General features: G+C 34.0%; 1 protein-coding gene across 1 annotated transcript in view; it reads left to right on the top strand.

Moving 5' to 3' along the window:
• The first annotated feature begins 3,008 nt into the window (after window positions 1-3,008).
• Window positions 3,009-13,046, top strand: part of SI (sucrase-isomaltase) — a 101,893-nt gene continuing 91,855 nt past the window's right edge. The window contains exons 1-4 of the mRNA XM_007446438.1: window positions 3,009-3,126; window positions 4,587-4,723; window positions 6,339-6,456; window positions 6,750-6,859. Of these exons, the coding sequence (XP_007446500.1) occupies window positions 3,009-3,126; window positions 4,587-4,723; window positions 6,339-6,456; window positions 6,750-6,859 (483 nt within the window). The remainder of the gene's footprint in view (window positions 3,127-4,586; window positions 4,724-6,338; window positions 6,457-6,749; window positions 6,860-13,046) is intronic.

Here is a 13,046-nt window from a genome sequence, read left to right as displayed (position 1 = left end):
ATTACTATTTTATCTCATTGTGTGAAATGTAAACTCTCACTGGAAAGTGGAAACATATTTGTAAGCTAGGGTTTGAAAAACATTTGCAGAAACTAACAATTAGCAGATAATATTTCATAAAAGGCAATTATTAAATGTTAAATGTACTTTTATGTTCTTAAGCTAGCTCATAGCTTCCAGAAATCAAAGAGCATCTGAGAGCACAATTATTAATTAACTAGATTCCCAGAGAGAGATATTTACACAAGCTGTTTTCAGGGTTAAGGTTTTTTTAGATTGCACATGAGCAGAAGTTTATTAAATACTGATAGGCTGGTGAGAATGCAATAAAACATTACGAGTAGCTCAATTTATAGCTGAGCAGTTTTCCCTGATCATTACTTTGGCAGCCTTGCCCAACTCTAGTACAGCAGAGCAAAAAGACCAGACTGGGAAATAAGGTAAGTTTACCGATCATATGTCTTCATTACTTTCGTGTTTCCAGGTAATTGTGTGTTCCTTTAATTCATGTTAGCAATATTCCTGTCTATCTGCACTTGTTTAAAATAGCAACTATAACATATTTTCATTTGCCATTTTAAATATATAGCCCCTTGTACTAAAACAGGAAAAAATATTTCTAAATTTCTTTAAAGATAGAATATTTTCTTTGCCCAGCTCTTCATTAAAATTTTTGTCAGACTCAAGTAGAATCATAGCAAGTTTAGTTGAATTGCTCTATATAGATGAAAATAAAGATCCAAAATATTTTGAAATGTGAAGAAATACTCTATGTATGATTAAATATATTTTATTTAAGAAAAGTATATATGCAGAATAGAATGCTACATTTATAAAGAATTTAATCTTTTGTAGCAGATCTTTTAAAGATCAGTCATCAAGTTAGCATCTAATAAAGTATTACTCATTTTGAAAATAAATATACAGAGAAAGGGCATCAGTATATAATTTCCCCCAAAATATTTTGCTTAAAATTACTGTGATCCAAAATACGATCACTGTAATTACCACCTACAGCATATGAACAGCTTTAGTACTGATCATTTATAAGTACTCATATGAATAATTTGATTTTGGTACATTAACTTTATTCTGATTTTTTTAGCTTAAAGAGGGTTAGCTTCAGGACAATGTGCACTTTTTCTTAGATTTCCCTTAACAAAAGAAATGCATAATCCTTTTTATTGGCTTTTTGATCTCAAAGTGAAATTACTTTGAGTGATTGTTAAACTTATTTAAAATTAAACATTAAATGCAACTGTATTGTTTCTCACATAACATTGAGCAACTGGGTTTCATTTTCTAAACAGCTGCTTAGATCATGTCACTTTATTTAAATTTAGCTTACATTCATTCAGGTTCTCTGAAGATTCCTGATGTAATAAACAGTTTACATATATATAACAGGAATCGTATGCTAAAATTGAATGCTAATCTTTAAACATTCAATCATAAGGTATATTTTAAAAATTGAGCTTGTACTTATTCGATGTCAGGCTCTGAACTACTTTCATGATTCTTGCTATTAGGAATATAACAATCCAATGGAGGAAATTAACACATGTTTAAATAATTGCAATAGATATACTATGTGCTATTGTAAAATGGGAAGAGGATAGATAAACTCTGCTTCTGAAAGTATGAAAACATTCACAGATGACATGGCACTTGAACTGGGCATAAATTGGAACTAACACAGAAGAGCAAATGTGGAAGAATTGAAGGAAGATTAAACAGCGTTTACTAAGAAGACATGTTATTCAAAAAAAAAGATATTTCATTGGTGGGGATAAGATAAGGGTACAATTCTGAAAATATTCTGGAGGTAGAATCAACAGGACTTGTCGAATGATTTAATGCGGTAGAAAGATATGAAAGAGGGAAAATAAGTTTTTAGATTGGAACAACTGAGTATGTGAACTGACATAGCTACAGGAGGAGGGACTGGTATGAGAGGGCAAAAAAATTTATTTTAAAACCAGCAATCCAATCTGTAACAGCAATTACTGTGAAAACTCTGAATTTCTATCTAAGTATATGCCATTGAATTAAAACATATAAAAACATAAAATACAGAAAAGCCATGGAAACTTAAAGACTAGGAGAGATAAGAGATATATGGTCAAAACTAAGTTAAACAAATAAGTTTTAAGATAATTACTAGAGAAGAGCTCTTCACTACCTACATTTAGGCACCTCTGGATGCTAATTCAGATGCATAATGTTATCTGAAATGAATATATATTTTTGATATGAGAGTTTGGTATATTTTATTTGCTATTTAAGGGTGGAACTTGGAGAGCATGTAGTTTATTATTTTTAATTTTTTTAAGAAACAACTCCTAAATATATACCATATGTATATGTGTATATATATATCTGTGTGTGTGTGTGTGTGTGTGGTGTATATATATTTTACAACATTTTGTATTGTATTCTTTTATATAATTATATTTATTTTCTTTACCACATATTTATATTTATATTCTTTTCCACAATATCCTTATAAGAAAGCACTGTTGGAAATGGAGCGCAATAGTTATAGTACGAAGAACTGGATTTTTTGACTTTGAAAAATATAACATTTTCTCTAAGCCTGAAGTTCCTGATGAGTAAAATATGAATAACAGCATCTCCTTCATACAATTGTTGTGGAATTAAGGAACATAATGCAAGCATAAGCTTTCTTTGACTTGAAAAAAGTGTTCTAAAATGAGAGAGCAAGATGCACCTATTTGGAGATCTTTTTCCTTTTGTATTTTCATTTTAGTGTACTACTATAATGTGTGTCACTAATTCATTCTTTTTATTTAAAACTGCATGTGTTGTTTACACTTTTGCCAATGTGTATTATTTTAGATTATAAACTGGTAGAGCGGTCTGTGGCTCCGCTTGTGTTATGCTTAGTAGACAAAAAAAACAAACGTGTATAATTTTATATTAACAATGGTCACTTATTGTAGTTTTATATTATACATTTCAAACATATATTCCTTTTCTTTCTTTAGATGGCAAGGAAGGAATTTACTGCATTAGAAATCTCTCTGATTGTCCTCTTTGCTATAGTTACAATAATAGCTATTGCCCTAATTGCTGTTTTAGCAACTAAGACACCTGCTGTTGAAGGTAAATAATATTGAAAATACTTATTATAATGAGGTTGAGATAAAGTTTACTACATAATAATTATGGATTTTGAAAAGTAATCTATATGAGATGAAATGCATGAAGAAAGATCTCAGGTACGTTACACGATTACTCCAACTTTTTCTATCCATTATATTGCAGGTTTTTCAATGAAGCATCATTGTAATTAAGGAATCTATGTGCTTTGATATTAATGACCTTCCCCATATTGTGTTCCTTAAGAAATAGCAAAAAGGCAAAAGGATCAGGATGTTAATGTACACTGGAATAATCATCTATAGTTACCAGTGAGGTTCTTCTAACTAGTAGGAAATCTCATTAGTGGGGTTTTGCTCTGGGTTTCAGACACCTGCAGGGAGGCGGGGGGGTAAATTTAGGGGGATAATCTCTTTGTCATAAGCTTAATTTTTTATTAAGAAGAGAGACGTTGTATGAGAAAAACAGGTAGCAGGAATTAAACAGGCTTGAAACGTTTATCTTTTTTTTCCTGAATATTTCTATCCTGATTTAACGTTGATACATGCCACTCTGATCCACCTAATCTACTTTTTCTTTCTTCATCATTCTGTCTTGACTAAATCAGAAGTGGAAAACATATTGCAAATTATCTTCTAGTCTAACAGTAGTTAGCATTTTCTGCTGCCTCTGGTCTCTTGTTTTACCTTCTTTTAGTAAACTGAAATCTCGCTACGTTGTGAAGCAATCAAATTTATCTTCCCCATCTCTGATTGCTAGAAAGTCGCTCTTTATTACACAGAGCTGGAATTTAGTTTTTTTTTTTTTTTTCTTTCACTATTCCCTGATTTCTCTTCTATTCACTTCAAGTATCTTCTTCCTCTTTTTTTTTTTTTTTTTCTTTTCGGTACGCGGGCCTCTCACTTTTGGGGCCTCTCCTGTTGCGGAGCACAGGCTCCAGACGCACAGGCTCAGTGGCCATGGCTCACGGGCCCAGCCGCTCCGCGGCATGTGGGATCTCCAGGACCGGGACACGAACCCGTGTCCCCTGCATCGGCCACTGCACCAGGGAAGCCCCTCTTCTTCCTCTTAATCTTCTCTTTTCTGCTCTAATTCTTGTCTCCTTCTCTACATCCTTTCCCCATCCATGTTTCTCCACCTTCTTTCTTCATCTCTAAAACCCAATTTTTAAGCACAGTGGGAATATACATTTTGTTTCCTTTTGAATCTACCTCAAGACCTCCTGTGAATGTATTTTGATTCTCTGAAGGAACAGTCAACAGGGCTTTGACAGTTTTAAATATCATTTGGATCTTTCCCTTTTGGTGACTAGGACTTGAATTTGTGGGTCTTTTTAAATGCAAAGTTTATGTTAATTTTCATTATATATACATTTATGAATACTTTCAATGTATTTGTTACTTGAAAATTTGAAAAATTAATTTAAAACCATGTTTTCTTTTATTGACCTTTTTCTTTCCCAGAAGTCAGTGGTTCTACTTCAACCCCTGCTACCATTCACACAACCACTGTATATCCTGGTTCAGGAAAATGTCCAAGTGTGCTAAATGATCTTATCAATGAGAGAATAAACTGCATTCCAGAACAATTTCCAACACAGGTCTGCAACGAAAGTCTTTAATATTTTTATGAATAGATATATAGTATGATAATTATATTAAGATAATTATATTAAGATAATTATTTAATATTGGATCAATTCCATATTTTAAAAACTCTAGCCATTAATTAGGCTGCCATTCTTTTTATTGCATTTATGTATAAACAGATGAGAGATAATGGAAATTACTGAGCTTGCTTTTCTGTACTTCCTTTCAATTCAAATTAACAAGTTAATATTTTCCCATGCTTAACAAGCTATTGTTAAATTTATAAATCTTCATGAAATTCTATCCTCTCCAATCTACTTCTTAAAAAAAAGTATAACCTTTGACAATATAGAAGCTTTGAGAAAGATATCTACATTCTATTAAAGTATTTGTGATGATAACATTAAGAATAGTCTGTGGAAAACAAAGTAACATTGATTCTTCTAATTTTTAGAAATTATTTATTTTTATTATTTGGTAATTGGGGAGAAGGGGCTCAAATGGAGAAAAGTAAGTGTAACCGAATGGATTCACATAACCTTGACTCTCCCTTGGTCTTCATAACTTGTGTGGGATTAAAATGTCAATGAGTGAATTTGTGTGTGTGTGTGTGTGTGTGTGTGTGTGTGTATTCCCATTTTGCAATGTCTATATCAAAAGTCACACATACTTTAGATTCTGTTAGGTAATGACCCTCCAAAATGCTCAGCTCCCATTTGCTCTCATTTGCAATATACATATTTGCATGTGTATGTGTGCATGTGTGTGTGTATGTGTACCTGATACCATTTTAATTTGATGTTAAAAATAGGAGAGAAGTTAACATGTATACTGTCAGCTGGTGAAAGTGGAGGCTCTTAACATTTTTTTCAAGACAAATAGCCAAGAAGAAAAAGCTCACAAGCATTCAAATTATGAAAACATGTCACACTAATAAATTTAAATATTAAATAGATTTTTGATTATACCAATGTTAACACACAGCAGCACCATGTGACTCAACTTTTATTATAAACATATATAATTTTTCTTCCACTTCGTATAAACTTTCCATATAGATCACAAAATTACTGAGAATTTAGTATTTTACTTTATTCATTGGATGTTGCAACAACTGGCACATAAACTATTTTAAATCATATTGAACTACTAATTTTCTGGAAATATCTACCTTAAACATTTTATGTAGGCTTAAGTTTAGGGCCATATCTTCATCTTTATAGCCTCACTTGCAACTTGATACATAATTGGTACACAATAAATATTTTAGTTCTTCTGCATTGACTACATGACAACAGAATAGACTGTAATTATCCAGAGGGCAGGAACCTTTAAAATAACATGAGCTTATAATAATGTGTATTGATATGTAAATTTGATAAATCACAACTCAGAACATCAGTCTGATAGTATGTAATTAATTCAATTCATCAAATATTTATATTTCTTCCAAGTGAAAGGAACAAAAGAATAAATGATATTTTAGCACATTATATATTTGAAGAAATAAGATTTTTTTTTAAACATTCACTCATTTATTGGAATGCGTGTATGTTTAAAAAGTAGAGATTGACCCATATGATAACAATACTAACCCCATGATTCCTTTAATAAATGTTTTATCAGACACTTTGTGCAGCTCGAGGTTGCTGCTGGAGGCCATGGAATAATTCTGTTATTCCTTGGTGCTTCTTCGTAGATAACCATGGCTATAATGCTGAGGGAACAACATCAACAAATACTGGTGAGAAGTGTTCTATCATGATGATCCAACATATTTTAAGTTGAATGAAAAAAGTACATTTAAAAATTTTCTTTGGAAAGATATCTTAAATAAAATCAAATGGGAAATATGTACACAAAAATGTTCAATTTGGTATATTAAGGACATTTTTTGCATGATTGTATCTTCCAAATGAAAAAACAAAGTCATTATATGTGACAGGCAAGAAAATTAGAAAATGTGAAAATATTTAATACTTATTAATCTTTGTAAATAAAGTCATAATTCATGCAAACATTTTTTCTTTCTTTAAGGACTTGAAGCCAAATTAAACAGGATACCTTCACCAACACTATTTGGAAATGACATTAACACTGTTCTCCTCACAACTCAAAGTCAGACACCCAAGCGTTTCCGGTTCAAGGTTTGGTCTTTGAGATTTCTAAAGAAAAGTTATTAATTGAACGCATTATGAATAGACTTTTCACCCCAACAAGACATTTCCCTCTTAATAAATATTTATTCCAAAGCAAAGAACTAGTTTAGACTCATTACTCCACTTCTCTGAGACTGTCTACTCAAATATAACATAAGAAATTTTTCTCTGGCAGTAGTTTTTGGAGAATTTAATAATATAGTCAATGTAAAATATTTGGTACAATGTCCTGAGAAGAATAAACACTAAAAAAAACTTTAGTAATTTTGTTATTCAACTAAAGACTGTGATAAAACATTAGTTTAAAATTTAATTTGAGAACAATGTTAATTGTTCTATATCAATGTGACACACTCTCTAGTTCTTTTAACTGATATCACTTCTAGTCATGATTTCTTTTTGAATTTTATTATTTTTTAATACATCAGGTTCTTATTAGTTATCTATTTTATACATATTAGGGCATATATGTCAATCCAACTCTCCCAATTCATCCCACCACAACACTCCACCCCCGCTTTCCCCCCTTGGTGTCCATACGTTTGTTCTCTACATCTGTGTCTCTATTTCTGACTTGCACACCGGTTCATCTGTACCGGTTTTCTAGATTACACATATATGCATTCATATACAGTATTTCTTTTTCTCTTTCTGACTTATTTCACTCTGTATGACAGTCTCTAGGTCCATCCACATCTCTACAAATGACCCAATTTCATTCCGTTTTATGAGAGTAATATTCCATTGTATATATGTACCACATCTTCTTTATCCATTTGTCTGTCGATGGGCATTTAGGTTACTTCCATGACCTGGCTATTGTAAATAGTGCTGCAATGAACATTGGGGTGCATGTGTCTTTTTGAATTATGGTTTTCTCTGGGTATATGCCCAGTAGTGGGATTGCTGGGTCATATGGTAGTTCTATTTTTAGTTTTTTAAGGAACCTCCATACTGTTCTCCATAGTGGCTGTATCAATTTACATTCCCACCAAGAGTGCAAGAGGGTTCCCTTTTCTCCACACCCTCTCCAGCATTTGTTGTTTGTAGATTTTCTGATGATGCCCATTCTAACTGGTGTGAGGTGGTAACTCATTGTAGTTTTGATTTGCATTTCTCTAATAATTGGTGATGTTGAACAGCTTTTCATGTGCCTCTTGACCGTCTGTATGTCTTCTTTGGAGAAATGTCTGTTTAGTTCTTCTGCCCATTGTCTGATTGGGTTGTTTTTTATTTTTATTGAGCTGAATGAGCTGTCTATATATTTTAGAGATTAATCCTTTTTTTTGTTGATTCGTTTGCAAGCCCTCCCATTCTGAGGGTTGTCATAATATTTTGTTTATAGTTTCCTTTGCTGTGCAAAAGCTTTTAAGTTTAATGAGGCCCCATTTGTTTATTTTTGTTTTTATTTCCACTACTGTAGGAGGTGGGTCGAAAAGGATCTTGCTGTGATTTATGTCAAAGAGTGTTCTTCCTATGTTTTCCTCTAAGAGTTTTATAGTGTCTGGTGTTACCTTTAGGTCTTTAATCCATTAAGAGTTTATTTTTGTGTATGGTGTTAGGGAGTGTTCTAATTTCATTATTTTACATGTAGCTGTCCAGTCTTCTCAGCACCACTTATTGAAGAGACTGTCTTTTTGCCATTGTATATCCTTGCCTCCTTTGTCATAGATTAGTTGACCATAGGTGTGTGGGTTTATCTCTGGGCTCTCTATCCTTTTCCATTGATCTGTTTTTGTGCCAGTACCATATTGTCTTGATTACCATAGATTTGTGGTATAGTCTGAAGTCAGGGAGTCTGATTCCTCTAGGTCTGTTTAGCCAAAGATTGCTTTGGCTATTCAAGGTCTTTTATGTTCATACAAATTTTAAAATGTTCTTGTTCTAGTTCTGTAAAAAAATGCTTTTGGTAATTTGACAGGGATTGCACTGAATCTGTAGATTGCTTTAGGTAGAATAGTCATTTTCACAATATTGATTCTTCCAATCCAAGAACATGGTATATCTCTCCATTTGTTTGTGTCATCTTTTATTTCTTTCATCAGTGTCTAATAGTTTTCTGAGTTCAGGTCTTTTACTTCCCTTGGTAGGTTTATTCCTAGGTATTTTACTCATTTTGTTGCAGTGATAAATGGAAGTGTTTCCTTAATTTCTCTTTCAGATTTTGCATCATTAGTGTAAAGGAATGCAAGAGATTTCTGTGCATTAATTTTGTATCCTGCAACTTCACAAAATTCATTGATTAGCTGTAGCAGTTTTCTGGTGGCATCTTTAGGATTATCTATGTATAGTATCATGTCATCTGCAAACAGTGACAGTTTTACTTCTTTTCCAATTTTTTTTTCCTTTTGTTTCTTTTTCTTCTCTGATTACCATGGCTAGGACTTCCAAAACTATGTTGAATAATAGTGGCAAAAGTGGACATCCTTGTCTTTTTCCTGATCTTAGAGGAAATGCTTTCAGTTTTTTACCATTGAGAATGATGTTTGCTGTGGGTTTGTCGTATATGACCTTTATTATGTTGAGGTAGGTTCCCTCTATGCCCACTTTCTGGAGGGTTTTTATCATAAATGGGTGTTGAATTTTGTCGAAAGCTTTCTCTGTATCTACTGAGATGATCATATGTTTTTTATTCTTCAGTTTGTTAATATGGTGTATCACATTGATTGATTTGTATGTATTGAAGAATCCTTACATCCTTGGGAAAAATCCCACTTGATGTGGTGTATGACACTTTTAAGGAGTTGTTGTATTCTGTTTGCTAGCATTTTGCTAAGTATTCTTGCATTTATATTCATCAGTGATGTTGGTGTGTCATTTTCTGTGTAGTATCTTTGTCTGCTTTTGGTATCAGGGTGATGGTGGCCTCATAGAATGAGTTTGGGAGTGTTCCTTCCTCTGCAATTTTTTGGAAGAGTTTGATAAAGATGGGTGTTAGCTCTTCTCTAAATGTTTGATAGAATTCACTTTAACCATCTGGTCCTGGACTTTTGTTTGTTGGAAGGTTTTTAATCTCAGTTTCATTACTTGTGATTAGTCTGCTCATATTTTCTGTTTTTTCCTGGTTCAGTCTTGGAAGCATATAGCTTTCTAAGAATTTGTCCTTTTCTTCCAGGTTGTCCATTTTATTGGCATAAATTTGCTTGTAGTAGTCTCTTATGATGTTTGTATTTCTGCGGTGTCCATTGTAACTTCTCCTTTTCATTTCTAATTTTATTGATTTGGGTCCTCTCCCTCTTTTTCTTGATGAGTCTGGCTAAAGGTTTATCAATTTTGTTTATCATTTCAAAGAACCAGCTTTTAGTTGTATTGATTTTTGCTATTGTTTTCTTTGTTTCTATTTCATTTATTTCTGCTCTGATATTTATGATTTCTTTCCTTCTACTAACTTTGGGTTTTGTTTGGTCTTCCTTCTCTAGTGCCTTTAAGTTTAAGTTAGACTGTTTATTTGAGATTTTTCTTGTTTCTTGAGGTAGGATTGTATTGCTATATACTTCCCTCTTAAAACTGCTTTTGCTGCATCCCATGGGTTTTGGATCGTCGTTTTTTCATTGTCATTTGTCTCTAGATATTTTTTGATTTCCTCTTTGATTTCTTCGTTGATCTCTTGGTTATTTAGCCACATATTGTTTAGCCTCCATGTGTTTGTGTTTTTTACGTTTTAGTCCCTGTAATTGATTTCTAATCCCATAGCGTTGTTGTCAGAAAACATGCTTGATATAATTTCAATTTTCTTAAATTTACTGAGGCTTGATTTGTGACCCAAGATGTGATCTATCCTGGAGAATAGTCCATGTGCACTTGAGAAGAAAGTGTAATCTGCTGTTTTTGGATGGAATGTCCTATAAATATCAATTAAATCTATCTGGTCTATTGTGTCATTTAAAGCTTGTGTTTTCTTATTAATTTTCTGTCTGGATGATCTGTCCATTGGTGTAATTGAGGTGTTAAAGTCTCCCACTGTTGTTGTGTTACTGCCAATTCCCTTTTTTATAGCTGTTAGCATTTGCCTTGTTTATTGAGGTGCTGCTATGTTGGGTGCATATGTATTTATAATTGTTACGTCTTCTTCTTGGATTGATCCCTTGATCATTATGTAGTGTCCTTCCTTGTGTCTTCTAACATTCTCTATTTTAAAGTTTATTTTATCTGATATGAGTATTGCTACTCCTTTTGATTTCCATTTGCATGGAATATTTTTCCAACCCCTCACTTTCAGTCTGTATGTGTCCCTAGGTCTGAAGTGGGTCTCTTGTAGACAGCATATATATTTGTCTTCTTTTTGTATCCATTCAGTGAATCTGTGTCTTTTGGTTAGAGCATTTAATCCATATATTTTAAGGTAATTATCAATATGTATGTTCCTGTTACCATTTTCTTAATTGTTTTGGGTTTGTTTTGTAGGTTCTTTTCTTCTCTTGTGTTTCCCAGTTAGAAAAGTTCCTTTAGCATTTGTTGTAGAGCTGGTTTGGTGGTGCTGAATTCTCCTAGCTTTTGCTTGTCTGTAAAGCTTTGATATCTCCATCAAGTCTGAATGATATCCTTGCCAGGTAGAGTAATCTTGGTTGTAGGTTCTTTCCTTTAGAAAGAAAATTTTTCTTTCCTTTCATCATTTAAGTATATCATGCCACTCCCTTCTAGCTTGTAGAGTTTCTGCTAAGAAATTAGCTGTTAACCTTATGGGATTTCCCTTCTATGTTATTTGTCATTTTCCCCTTGTTTTAATAGTTTTTCTTTTCCTTTAATTTTTGTCAATTTGATTACCATGTGTCTTGGCTGGTTTCTCCTTTGGTTTATCCTGCCTGGGACTCTCTGCACTTCCTGGACTTGGGTGGCCATTTCCTTTCCCATGTTAGGGAAGTTTTTGATAATAATCTCTTCAAGTATTTTCTCAGGTCCTTTCTCTCTCTCTTCTCCTTCTGGGACTCCTATATTGCGAATGTTGGTGCATTTTATATTGTCCCAGATGTCTCTTAGGCTATCTTCATTTCTTTTCATTCTTTTATCTCTATTCTGTTCCATAGCAGTGCAGCCTACCATTCTGCCTTCCAGGTAACTTATCCGTTCTTCTGCCTCAGTTATTCTGCTGTTGATTCCTTCTAGTGTATTTTTCATTTCAGTTATTGTATTGTTCATCTATGTCTGTTTGTTCTTTAATTCCTCTAGGTCTTTGTTAAACATTTCTTGCACCTTGTCAATCTTTGCCTCCATTCTTTTTCCAAGGTCCTGGATCATCTTCCCTATCATTATTCTGAATTCTTTTTTCTGGAAGGTTGCCTATCTCCACTTTATTTAGCGTTTTTCTGGTTTTTATCTTGTTCCTTCATCTGGTACATAGTCCTCTGCCTTTTCATTTTGTCTCTCTTTCTGTGAATGTGGTTTTCCTTCCACAGGTGGCAGAATTGTAGTTCTTTTTGTTTCTTCTGTCTGCCTTCTGGTGGATGAGACCATCTAAGAGGCTTGTGCAAGCTTCCTGATGGGAGGGACTGGTGGTGGGTAGAGCTAGGTTTTACTCTGGTCAGCAGAGTTCAGTAAAACTTTAATCCACTTGTCTGCTGGTAGGTGGGGCTGAGTGCCCTCCTTGTTGGTTGTTTGGCCTGAGGTGACTGAGCACTGGAGGCTACAGGCTCTTTGGTGGGGCTAATGGTGGACTCTGGGAGGGCTCATGCCAAGGAGTACTTCCGAGAACTTCTGCTGCCAGTGTCCTTGTCCCTATGGTGAGCTACAGCCACCCCCCGCCTCTGCAGGAGACCTTCCAAACCAGCAGGTAGGTCTGGATCAGTCTCCTTTGGGGTCACTGCTCCTTTCTCCTGGGTCCTGATGTACACACTACTTTGTTTGTGCCCTCCAAGAGTAGAGTCCCTGTTTCCCTCAGTCCTGTTGAAGTTCTGCAATCAAATCCCTCTAGCCTTCAAAGTCTGATTCTCTGGGAATTCCTCATCACATTGCCAGACCCCTAGGATCAGGAGGCTGATGCGGTGCTCAGAACCTTCACTCTAGTGGGTAGACTTCTGTGGTATAATTGTTCTCCAGTTTGTGAGTCACCCACCCAGTGCTTATGGGATATGATTTTTATTGTGATTGTACCCCTCCTTCCATCTCACTGAGGCTTCTCCTTTGTCTTTGGATGTCGGGTATTTTTTTGGTGAGTTCCAATGTCTTCCTGTCGATGACT

The sequence above is a fragment of the Lipotes vexillifer genome, unplaced genomic scaffold (genome assembly GCF_000442215.2).
Source record: "Lipotes vexillifer unplaced genomic scaffold, Lipotes_vexillifer_v1.1 scaffold763, whole genome shotgun sequence".
NCBI lineage: Eukaryota > Metazoa > Chordata > Mammalia > Artiodactyla > Lipotidae > Lipotes > Lipotes vexillifer.
This window is presented reverse-complemented; position numbering and strand designations above follow the sequence as displayed.